At 40.0% G+C, this 13,140-nt stretch overlaps 1 protein-coding gene and 2 pseudogenes across 5 annotated transcripts in view; 2 read left to right on the top strand and 1 right to left on the bottom strand.

The window, feature by feature from the left end:
- Positions 1 to 13,140, bottom strand: part of SFI1 (SFI1 centrin binding protein) — a 102,868-nt gene that overhangs the window by 83,620 nt on the left and 6,108 nt on the right. For 4 of the 5 annotated variants that reach the window (XM_039225863.1, XM_039225866.1, XM_039225864.1 and 1 more), the window contains exon 1: positions 10,266 to 10,380. In XM_039225863.1, coding sequence (XP_039081794.1) covers positions 10,266 to 10,288 — 23 coding nt within the window. In that variant the 5' untranslated portion in view covers positions 10,289 to 10,380. Of the gene's footprint in view, positions 1 to 10,265; positions 10,387 to 13,140 lie in introns of those variants that run through there. The other variant, XM_039225867.1, reaches the window with a different exon arrangement.
- LOC120227846 lies at positions 3,790 to 4,135 on the top strand (annotated as a pseudogene).
- LOC120227845 lies at positions 9,018 to 9,438 on the top strand (annotated as a pseudogene).

Here is a 13,140-nt window from a genome sequence, read left to right as displayed (position 1 = left end):
AAAAATAGAGAAAATCAAAAAGAAGTTCGTTCTTTAAAAACCCTAATAAAATTGACAAACAGTCAATGAAACTGGTCAAGAAGAGAGAGAAAAAGCCAAAGAAACCAGTATTAGTAGGAAAAAGGAAACATCATTACTGATCCTAAGAATATATTTGTAAACAGCTTGATACAAATAAATTTGAAGATGCAGGTAAAATGGATAAACAGCTACAAAAATAAAACTTATCAAAACTACACAAGAAGAAGTATAAAATGTGAACAGTCCAATAACCATTAACAAAGTAAACAGTAATAGGGGTGCCTGGGTGGCTCAGTTGGTTTAGTGTCCGACTTCGGCATACATCATGATTTCACGGTTTGTGACTTCAAGCCCCACACTGGGTTCTGTGCTGACAGCTCAGAGCCTGGAGCCTGCTTCCAATTCCGTGTCTCTGGCTCTCTTTGATCCTCCCCTGCTCACACTGTCTCTCTCTCTCTCCCAAAAATAAACAAAAATTAAAATATAAAGAAACAGTAATAAAAACCTTCCCACAAAGAAAGCTCCAGGCCTAGATGATCTTGCTGTCAAATTCTGCCAAAATTTAAGGAAAAATTCACTCCAATTTCACATAAACTATTCTAAGAACTTTTTTTTTTAAACGAACACTACCCCTCCTAAATCTATATAAAATTAGGTGGTTTTAGGAGACTAGCCATAACCTTAACACAAAACCTAACAAGGACATTTGAAAAATGAAAAATTTACATCAATCTCACTAATGAATACATATGTAAAAATATAACCAAAATAGCAGCTAACTGAAATCAGCAACATAGAAAAAGGATAATATAACACAAGATGGGATTAATTCCAGAAAGGGAAGCTAAATTAATGTTAGAAAATTCAACCATGAAGGGGAGCCTGGCTAGCTCAGTGGGTGGAGTGTACAACTCTTGATCTCGGGGTTGGGAGGTCAAGCCCCACTCTGGGTGCAGAGATTGCTTAAAAATAAAACCTTAAAAAAAAAAAAAAAAAAAAGGAAAATCAACCACTAAGACAATCATATAGGGGCGTTTGGGTGGCTCAGTTGGTTAGGCATCCTTCTCTTGGTTTCAGCTCAGGTCATGATCTCGTGGCTCATGGTTTGTGCGTTCGAGCCTAGTGTCAGGCTCTGTGGTGACAGCACAGAGCCTGCTTGGGACCTCCCCCTGTCTCTGCCCCTCCACTGCTTGCACACATTCTATCTTTCAATATAAACAAACATTTAAAAAAGAAAAGACAATCATATAGTCATTTCAATAGATGCAGAAAACACAGTTGATTAAAAAATATTCAATGTCCATTCATGACAAAAAGTCTTAAACTAGCCTTAGTCTGATAAGGGCTATCTAAGAAAAACTTATGCAGATACCATACTTAAGGTGAAACACGGACAGCCTTCCCTTTGAGATTATGAACATGACAAGTGAGACCAATACCACTTACATACAACATTGTACTGGAGGTCCTGACTGGCAGACTAAGGCAAAAAAGGGAAACTATAGTTATAAAGATTAGAGGGGGGAGCAATAAAGTGCCATTTTGCATATGACATGATTTATGCATGTAGAAAACCCAAAAGAATCTACAGCCATGTTACTAAAATTTATAAGAGTCTAGGCAATACTATTTGATACAAAGTCAAAATCAAAAACATATATACAGTGGATTCTTGTTACTTGCTATGCATTCTATAAAGTCAACTCAAACCTTCAGTGACTTGGGTAAGAAGAATTAACATTGTTAAAATATCCGTACTTCTCAAAGGCATCTACAGATTTAATGCAATCCTTATGAAAATTCCAGTGGCATTTTTCACAGAAATAGAACAAATAATCCTAAAATTTGTATGGAACCAAGAAAGAACTTGAAGAGTCAAAGCAATTCCGAGAGAAAAGAACAAAGCTGGAGACCCCATGGTCCCTAATTTCAAACTATATTACAAAGCTATAGTTATCAAAATAGTAGAGCATTGGCATAAAAACAAACATATAGATCAATGAAACAAAATAGAGGGCCTAGAAATAAACTTATGCTGGTATAGTCAATTAATTTATGACAAAGGAACCAAGAATATGTACAGTAGGGAAATGGACAGTTTTTTTAAATTTATTTTTATTTATTTATTTTTTTTAATGTTTATTTTTTTTAATTTTTTTTTTTATTTCTAGGAGAGAGAGAGAGAGACCGTGTAAGCAGGGGAGGGTCAGAGAGAGAGGGAGTCACAGACTGAAACAGGCTCCAGGCTCTGAGCTGGCAGTCAGCACAGAGCCCGACATGGGGCCCGAACCCACGAACCGCGAGATCATGACCTAAGCGAAAGTCGGACGCTTAACCGACTAAGCCACCCAGGCGCCCCGGACAGTTTTTTTTTTAATAAATGATACTGGGAAAACTGGACAGCTACATGCAAAAGAATAAAGCTGGACCACTATCTTACACCATATACAAAAATTAACTCAAGACTTGAACGTAAGACATGGAACCATAAAACTCCTAGAAGAAAACATAAATGGTTAAGCTCCTTGACCTTGGTCTCAATGATTTTTTGGATTTGACAACAAAAGCAGAAATCAACACATGGGACTAAATCAAACTATTTCCTTTGCTGTGCAGAAGGTTTTTAATCAAAATGCAAAAGCAATCTACTGAATGAAAAAAATCTGCAAATCATGTCTGATAAGGGGTTAATATCCAAAATACATAAAGAACTCTTACAACTCAATAACAAAAAAACAATCCAACTTACAAATGGGCAGATGTGGGAAAATAGGTTCAAAAATTCCTTATACTTACATAAATGAGTTTAAGAAGTTTAGGGCAGAAAGCTCTGCCACAGGGCAAAAGTGCCCAAGGTTAGTTAGCAAGATATTATAATAGGGTCATGAGTAACTCCTTATAGGAAACTACTTTCCATCTGTCACCAATATACTATTGTGCTCTGATCACAAACACCACTTGCCCCCAGGCCCTTTGCTTCTTACAAACTCAAGTTAATGACTACTACCTGATTGTTTTCTTCACATTTGCCACATGTCTAAGATCATGAGAGCTCAATAAATAGAGACAAAATCCCCATTCTGGGCTCTTGTCTCCTCCCAGATATTAGCCTCTCTCATATTCAATTTTGCATCCACTCTTGCTGGACAAGCAAGAACTCCAGACTCACAGTCTGTGACAGGCAGAGAATCTGAATAGACATGCGTCCAAAGAAGGCATACAAATGGTGGACAGGTACATGAAAAGATGCTCAATATCCCTAATCATCAGGGTAATGCATATCAAAACCACAATGAGGGGTGCCTGAGTGGCTAAGTATGTTAAGTGATTGACTCTTAATTACATCTCAGGTCATGATCGGAGAGCTGTGAATTCGAGACCCAGGTCAGGCTCTGCACTAACTGCGGAGACTGCTCTCAGTGCAGAGCCTTCTTGGGACTCTTTCTCCGCCCTTCCCCCATGCTCACTCATGCACACTTTCTCTCTAAATAAATACACTTTGAAAAACCCCACAATGAGATACCACCTCACACCTGTGAGAATGGTTATATCAAAAATATAATAATAACTGTTGGTGAGGAGATAATAATAACTGTTGGTGAGGAGGTGGAGAAAACAAAACCCTCGTACACTATTAGTGGAAATGCAAAGTCATGTGGCCACTGTGGAAAACAATATGGAGGTTCCTCAAAAAATTTTACACTGCTCCTGACTCACCACTGTTTGTCTTGTTGAGGAACAAGTTGGTCAGGAAGCTGCACTGCAGCCATGGCTTTTAAAGACACCAGGAAGACAACCATGGAACCAGAGGTGGCAATTAACCAAATTACAATTACTCTAACCAGCCGCAACATAAAATCTTTGGAGGAGGTATGTGCTAACTTGATCAGAGGCACAAAGGAAAAGTGAAAGGACCAGTTCAAATGCCTACCAAGACTCTCGAATCACTACAAGAGATACTCCTTGCGGTAAAGGTTCTAAGACTTGGGATCATTTTCATATGAGGATCCACAAGCGACTCATTGATTTGCACGATCCTGAGGTTGTTAAACAGATTACTTCCATCAGTACTGAGCTAGGAGTTGAGGTCGAAGTCATCACTGCAGATGCCTAAATCAACCTTTTTAATAAATTATCAGTTAAAAAAAAATAGACCTACCATATGATCTAGCAATTCCACTTCTGAGGATTTATCTGAAGTAACTTTAAAAGATATACACAACTCCATGTTCCCTATAGCATTATTTACAATAGCCAAGATACAGAAGCAATTTAAGTGTTCACTGGCAGGTAAATGACTAAAGAAAATGTGGCAATAACATATACAATATTCTTCAGTCATAAAAAATAATGAAATCCTGGGGTGCCTGGGTGGTTCAGTTGGTTAAGCGTCCAACTTCAGCTCCAGTCATGATCTCACGGTTCATAGGTTCGAGCCCCGCATCGGGCTCTGTGCTGACAGTTCAGAGTCTCGAGCCTGCTTCAGATTCTGTGTCACCTTCTCTCTCTGCTCCTCCCCTGCTCATGCTCTCTTTCACTCTCGCTCTCAAAAATAAATAAAAACATTAAAAATAAATAAATAAAATAATGAAATCCTGCCATTTGCAACAACGTCAGTGGCCTTAAGGGCATTGTGCTAAGTGAAACAAGTCACATAGAGAAAGACAAATGCCATATGTTTTCACTTATATGTGGAATCTTAAAACAAAACAAAACAAAACACCAAGTTCACAGAGAACAGACTGGTGGTTGCCAGAAGCAGGGGTGGGTGGTCAAAACAGGTGGAGAGAGTCAAAAGCTACAAACTGCTAGTTACAAAATAAATAAGTCATGGGGATATAATGTACAGTATGGTGACTATAGTTAGTAATACTATATTGCATATTTGAAAGTTGTTAGAGTAAATCTATAAATAAAACTATGTTTACATATTGTTTTCAAACCATAAACACCAAGTACAGAAGTAAATCTAACAAAGTTTGTTGTAAATATTTGGGGCACCTGGGTGGCTCAGCTGGTAGAGCACACAACTCTTGATCTCGGGGTTATGAGTTTAAACCCCATGTTGGGTGTAGTGATGACTGGGGGGTGGAAAAAAAAAGGTTGTAAACATTCCTACAGGGAAAATTTTAGGACTCACCAAATACAATTATTTTTCCCAATCTGATCTGTATCTTCAAAGTGTTCCCAGTTAAAACCCCAATAGTTTTTGTTTTGTGTGAAGGGGAAAAGACTTGACAAGTTGATTCTGAAGCTTATATAGAATTGCAAAGATCAAGAATAGCTTAAATTTCTTTTAAAATTCTTTTAAAAATACTAGGTTAGGAGGGCACCTGGGTGGCTCAGTCAGTTAAACATTTGACTTTGGCTTAGGTCATGATCTCATGGTTCATGAGTTCAAGCCCTGCATGGGGCTCTCCGCTGTCAGTGCAGAGCCCACTTCTTTTTTTTTTTTTTTTTTAATATTTTTATTTATTTCTAGGAGAGAGAGAGAGAGAGAGACAGCGTGAGCAGGGGAGGGTCAGAGAGAGAGGGAGTCACAGACTGAAACAGGCTCCAGGCTCTGAGCTGGCAGTCAGCACAGAGCCCGACGCGGGGCTCGAACCCACAAACCGCGAGATCATGACCTAAGCGAAAGTCAGACGCTTAACCGACTAAGCCACCCAGGCGCCCCAGTGCAGAGCCCACTTCTGATCCTCTGTCTCCCCTCTCTTTCTGCCCATCCCCCGCATATACATGCTCCCTCTCTCTCAAAAATAAACAAACATTTAAAAAAACTGAAAAATAAAAAAGGCTCAGGGCATTTTTTTTTGGTGGCTGTCAGTTAAGCATCCAATTTAGGTCATGAGCTCATGGTTTTTAAGTTTGAACCCCATGTCAGGCTCTGTGCTGACACAGTGTGGAGCCTGCTTGGGATTCTCTCTCCTTCTCTCTGCACCTCCCCTGCTTACTCTCTCTCAAAAATAAATACATAAACTTAAAAAAAAAAAAAAAAGGGGCTCAGGTCCTGGTCTCCTGATCTCAGTCAGCCTGAGATTGACCCTCGCATCAGGCTCCACACGCAGTGTAGAGAGCTTAGGATTTTCTCTCTTCCTTTGCTCCTCCTTTGCTCATGCATGCTCTCTCTCCCCCCCAAAAAAAAAAAAAAAAAAAAAAATGCTAGGTGAGACCTTAAATTTAAGTCTCAGGCTTTACTGTAAAGCTAATATAGCAGGGACAAATCAACCTCAGGCACAAAGAAGAAGCTCAAAAACAGACCTTAGCTTAAAGGGACCCTCGATTAACAATAAAGGTGAGGATGCAGAGAAGTCTTTCCAGTAAACTGTGCTGGCAAAACTAGATATCTACATGGAAAAAAAAAAAAATGAAACTCACGACACATAAAAATCACTTTCAAATGATCTAGAGAAAGAAGTGTGAAAGGCAAAATAATAAAGCAGTGAAGGCACTACAGGATATCTTCATGACCTCAGGAAAGGAAAAGATCCCTTGAAACAGGACAGAAAAGATATTATATAAAAAAAGACTGATCGGGGCGCCTGGGTGGCTCAGTTGGTAAAGCGTCCAACTTCGGCTCAGGTCATGATCTCACGGTTCATGGGTTCAAGTCCCACACTGGGCTCTGTGCTGACAGCTAGCTCAGAGCCTGGAGCCTGTTTCAGATTCTGTATCTCCCTCTCTCTCTGACCCTCCCTTGCTCATGCTGTCTCTCTCTCTCTCTGAAATAAATAAAAAAATGTTAAAAAAAGACTGATCATTTTTACTAAATTAAGTTTAAAACACTAATTCATCAAAAGATACCAGAGTGAAAAGTGAGCCACAAAGAGGGAGAAGATACAGACCCCCCAAAATAAGTCCTCAATAGCAACAGAAATAGCAACAGGAAATATAAAGCACAGTGAGTTATAACTACACTTTCACCACAAAGCACAGTGTTGGTGAGATGTAGGATAACAAACCCAAACATGGCCAGTGAGAATACAAACTGGTACAACCAATTTAGAAAGCCATTACCCAGCAAAATGGAAGATTCTCTTATCATTTGATCCAGCAACCTACTCCCAATAATATACTGAAAATAATGGTTATCAAAGTGTGATTCCTGAACCAACAGTATTAGCATCAACTGAGAACTTACCTGAAATGCAAATTGAGCATGACTCTAGATGTACTAAATCAGAAACTGGATAGTAGAAACCAGCAATCCTGTTTACCAAGCCCACCAGGGCATTCTGATGCAGGCTCAAACTTGAGAATCACTGTGTGCCAAACTATGCATATGAAAGTGTTCATCACATTCAAAACCTGGAAACAGCCCAAATGCCCATCAAGAGAATGGATAAATTGTGGAATATTCTTATAATGTGGTATTATAGAGCAAGAAAAATGAGCAAACTACAACTATAGACAGTAACATGAAAGAATCTTGAAATCTTGAGAGAGAGGCACTCGGGTGGGTGGCTCAGTCAGTTAAGCATCTGACTGGATTTCAGCTCAGGTCACAGTTTGTGAGTTTGAGCCCCACACCAGGCTCTGCCTGCTTGGGAATCTCTCTCTGCCTCTCCCCTGCTCGTGCTCACTCTCTCAAAATAAACATTAAAAAAATAAAAACCTTGAGAGAAAAAAAATCAAGACACCAAAGAATACATACAATATGATTTCACTTATATAAAGGCAGAGGCCAAACTAAACTACATTGTTCAGTAATGCATACATAACTGGTAAAAATATAAAGAAATTTGAGAAAGTGATTACTATTAAGGTAGGACAGCAGTTTACTCTAGGGAAGAAGGAGCAGGTGTGATTAGGAAAGGATACGTAAAAGTGACTTCTGAGGTTTTGACAATATGCTATTTCTTTACCTGGGGTGGGAGGGTAGTGATTACATGTTTATTTAAAAATAATATAATTAACATTTTATGCACCTTTCTGCATCTGTGTTATATCTAACAGTTTGTGTTTTTTTTTAAAGCAAACATATTCCCCTCTCAAGGTCCCACATCTAAAGCAGTATAGTAATGAGGGAAACTAAACCAGAGTCAGAGATCACAGAACTTCATTTTAAGCCGTGGTTAACTTGCTTCAGAGGATGAAATAAGGCAGGTCTGCAGAGTACTCTACAGATCATATGGTAAACTTGGGCAGGGTGCTGATTCCATATTCAAGGGTCCCTTTTCCGTGGGATCAGCAGGGGTGGACCTCAGCAGCTGTGCTGGATCTCTTGTGACCCTCCATCAAATCCCAGTGGATTAGAGCAGGAGGAGAAACCCGAGTCACACTGGACCAACCAGACTCATTCTCCCAGGACTGAATTTTGAGCTGAGACACAGATTGAACAGGCTTTGGAGGCTGAAATACCAAAATGGCACCATTCAGAGGAAGGGTCCAAACAAGTGCAGAATAGGTCCCTGAATAGCCACAACACCCTGGCTTCTGCCTTGCCACCAAGGCCTAGTAGATTCAATAAAAAAATTTCTACAGGTTAGTTAGCATTGTTGGCTATAAGCAGTAAGAACCCAATTCAAATTAGCTTAAGGAAGAAAGTATAACAGTAATAGTCCTTCAACAAAACTGACCAGCCTTTAGCTAGGGGAAAAAAAAAAAAGAGAAGATATAGATCACTAGGGGTAGGAATGTAAGAGAGGGCATTACCACTGAGGTCTCATAAATTAAAAGAATTATAAAGGAGGGGCCCCTGGGTGGCTCAGCATGGTTAGTAAACCGCAGTCTTTCTTGTAAATTCCTTCCTTTTGTCAAAGTTAGCCAAAACTGGATCTGCTATTTGTAATCAAAAGAAACTTAGTGTAGGCTATAAGCAACCATGATCAACAGCAGGAGAAAGATACAACAGCCAGTGAGTCTTGATGTTACAACTTCAAACCTCGGGATTCCCAAACACCAAAAAAAGGAATTTTTAGAGAAATCAAAACTCCTGGGGAAAGGGAGGACCCAGAGCACCATCCAGCATCCAGACCACAGCTACTCTGTCTCGCACCATGGACGGCAATTCCCAGCCCTTCTTCCCCGGCACCCACACCAGTGTCCCCACAACATAGGAGATGTTCAAAATGGAACATACGGTGGCTGTACTCAGGGTGCCCAGACTTCAAGTCCCGTGGTGACTACCGTGATCCACAGCAAGACACAGGTGCCCAACCATATTATCTGGTCCCTGTTCAACACAATCTTCATGAACTGCCTGGGCTTCATGGCATTCACCTGCTATATGAAGTCTAAGGACCAGAAGACGGTGGGTGATTTTGGGGCCCAGGCCTATGCCTCCACTGCCAAGGGCCTGAACATCTGGGTCCTGGGTTTGGGTCTCCTTCTGACCATTACATAATTACTTTCACCACTGGCTCACTGATGATTTTCCAAGCAATTTCAGAGATCATAAAACATTACAAAAGCTATTAGTGGGGCGCCGGGGTGGCTCAGTCGGTTAAGTGTCCGACTTCAGCTCAGGTCATAATCTCACAGTTTGTGGGTTCGAGCCCCGCGTCGGGCTCCATGCTGACAGCTAGCTCAGAGCCTGGAGCCCATTTCACATTCTGTGTGTGTCTCTCTGACCTGCCCTTGCTTGCATTGTCTCTCTCTGACCTTCAAAGGTAAATAAAAAACATTAAAAAAAAAAAAAAAGCTATTAGCAGCTGCCAGTAGCTCGAGGCTGTCACTACTTCCACAGCATTTTATATACATGTCAGTTTACAACTGAATTCAATAAAGCACTTTTATTTTCTTTTAATCAAAATTTTATTTTCTTTTAATTTTTTTTAAGTTAATTACTTTTGAGAGACAGAGAGACAAACTGTGAGCAGGGGAAGGACAGAGACAGGAGACAGAATCTGAAGCAGGCTGCAGTATCTGAGCTGTCAGCACAGAGCCCGATGTGGGGCTTGAACTCACCAACTGCGAGATTATGACCTGAGCCGAAGCCAGGGGCTTAACCAACTGAGCCACCCAGGCGCCCCTCAAAATCAAAATTTTAATGATGGATATTTTCATGCACTCAAAATGGTTTTGAACTGTAACATAAGGTATGAAATGTGCATTATACTCTACATTCTAGAGAAGAAACCCAAAACGACAAAAAAAATCCTTACTCGAAGTTCCTTTTTCACCACTCATGATTTAGGGGAAAAACTATTTATTTATTATTTATTATTTTAATTCACAAAATGTTTACAGGTTTTTATATGGGCCATAATTTCACTTATCTTTTTTCGTCAAGTCTTATCACTCACCTGGAGTCCACTTTCCTCTGCATTCTTTGCTTACTTCCTTTTGGATGGAAATTCGACCAGTGGCTTGAGATATGCTTCTTAGCAGATTCTTCATGAATCAAAGCCTTATCTTCCTTTTTAAACTATAAGAAAAAGAAGGGAAAGGAGAGTAAATTATCTGAAGCCTGTTAGCAGCCACATTTCTGAACAGCTACATGCCAGCTTCTAATCTCCTGACCTTCCTTAACTCAACACCAGATAACATGGCAAGTCTCTGAAAATTTTTTACTTGCATTTTTGAAAAGTTATAAGAAAGGAAACTGGTAGGAGAGAAAAATGACACGAAAAGGCTATAACTGGCAGTACACCTGGGTTACCCAGCCAGTTAAGTGTCCGACTCTTGATTTCAGCTCAGGTCATGATCTCACGGTTCCTGAGATCAAGCCCTGTGTCAAGCTCCATGCTGTCAGTGCAGAGCCTGTGTGGGATTCTCTCACCCTCTCTCTCTGCTCCTCCCAACTCATGCTTGCTTTCTCTCTTTAAATAAATACACATTCAAAAAAAAAAAAAAAAAAAAGGCTATACCTGGCTCTTTCTGTCTACGTGATGCTACAAGACCTTCAACTTCCCTTCATAAGAACACCAGTAGAAGACAAGATTTCTTATTTTTTGCCTACATTAATTTCTTTGATGGTCAATGTTACCTATAAGAATGTCTGGGCAGTTTTTGGTCAATAGTAAATTACTGTGTATAGTTTCCATTTTCATTGGGTGATAATTTCTACCAGTTATATTCATTACAAACTAAATAACATTTTTATTTCTTTTTTTTTTCTTTAACGTTTATTTATAGTTGAGAGAGAGATAAAGAGAGAGTGCAAGTGCAGGGGAGAGGCAAAAAGAGACGGAGGCAGAATCCGAAGCAGGCTCCAGGTTCTGAGCTGTCAGCATAGAGCTGATGAGGGGCTTGAACTCACAAACTGCAAGATAATGACCTGAGCCAAAGTTGGTCACTCAACAGACTGAGCCACCCAGGCGCCCCCTATTTATTTCTAAATGCAGAGAACAGCAATGTTGTGGGTTGGATTGTGTCCTCCCCAAAGATATGCTATAGTCCCAACCTCTAGTACCTATGAACGTGACCTGATTTGGAAACAGAAACTTTGCAGATGTAATTAAGATGAGATCACACTGGAATAAGCTGGGCCCTTAATCCAATGAGTGGCACCTTAAATAAAAGAGATGAGACACAGGGGCAGATACACACAGAAAGGAGAATGCCATGTGAAGACAGACACACAGGGAGAGCAGCATGTGATGATGAAAGCAGAGACTGAAATGATGTGTCCAAAAGCCAAGGAACACCAAGGGCTTCTGGCAACACCAGAAGCTAAGAGAAGCACATACAACAGACCCTCTTCCAGAGCCTTCAGAAAGAGGATAGCCCTGTTGACATCTTGATTTCAGATTTCTGGCTTCCAATGACAATATATTTCTATTGTTTTTAAGCCATGCTGCGTATACCATTTTGTCACAGCAGCCTTTGGAAACTAATTCAAGTAGTAAGACCAAGGAGTAAGATTTAAGTATATGGGGGGCGCCTGGGTGGCTTAGTCGGTTAAGTGTCCGACTTTCGCTTAGGTCATGATCTCGCGGTTCGTGGGTTCGAGCCCCGCGTCAGGCTCTGTGCTGACTGCCAGCTCAGAGCTTGGAGCCTGTTTCAGAGTCTGTGACTCCCTCTCTCTCTGACCCTCCCCTGCTCATGCTGTCTCTCTCTCTCCTAGAAAAAAATAAAACATTTAAAAAAATCATTTAAAAAAATAATAAAAACCTTAAAAATTTAAAAAAAAAAGATTTAAGTACATGGTGGAGGAAAGGTAATAGGGCGGACTTGTCCTATGTCAAGTAATTGTGAGGCATTTATAAGACATTCATCCTAAAAGAATAAAAACACCCTTTATAATCAAGGTCATATATTTCAGTGACAGACAAGGAATTAGCCAGAGAGTTAATCTGTACACAACAAATAGTCCTTACTGACATCAAATTTGTCCTAATCTTTCTAGTATCACATTCCAAGTAACAAAGGTCACAATTAGTGACTATTTCTTTAAATTAAAGGATAATCAAATAGGGATTTTTGGCTAAATATTGCTATAATAAATGGGTCATTGCCTTGGGTATGTCTTGTTATAATAATTTCATGGAATGTTATCTGTGGTCAAAGATTCCCTTTTGTTATACATTCTGTGCCAACATTCCAAATACTTTACTATCTGCTTTCCCTACTAGAATATAAATTCCATGAAAACAGAAGCCATATCTGACCTTCTTACTACTAGATCTCCAGTATCTAAAACAATGTCTGGAACCTGACAGATGAAATATATAAATACTAGAAAGACCCAGACAGATCCCAGTGAGCATATGTATGAATATGAACTTGCTCCTGGGTTGATATACAAATAACCAAATACAAAAGACATGCAAGAAAAACAAGATTAGCAGGTGTGGGTGCCCCATTAAACCTATCTATTGAAGTCCTGAGATGACAGTAAAGGACAAAAGGGTATAAACTCTAAGGTCTAAGAGATAGGAGAAGAGATTACAGAAAAGATTTCCACAAATCTTTGCAATTAAGTAAGAGGAGGAAAATTAACTGGCCTAACATACAGTGTGGGATACTAAAAAGAAGCAAGCCCACAGAATCCCAGAAGAGTTTAGAAGGAACAAGGAATGGCTCCCCAAATTGTAGCTACAGGCTACGAATGAGAGGACTGAATGAAAAGTCTATATGGTGGGCGTTTGGGGCCCCTGCTCTCCTCCCAACCCCTGCCAGGCAGGATATTCAGCTCTTTCTCCACACTGCTTCCAGAATGCTGGCAGATAGACTGGT

Source organism: Hyaena hyaena, unplaced genomic scaffold (genome assembly GCF_003009895.1).
Source record: "Hyaena hyaena isolate Hyena2069 unplaced genomic scaffold, ASM300989v1 scaffold_19, whole genome shotgun sequence".
NCBI classification, from domain to species: domain Eukaryota; kingdom Metazoa; phylum Chordata; class Mammalia; order Carnivora; family Hyaenidae; genus Hyaena; species Hyaena hyaena.
The sequence above is the reverse complement of the archived record's forward strand: the minus strand, read 5'-3'. Positions and strand labels throughout refer to the sequence as shown.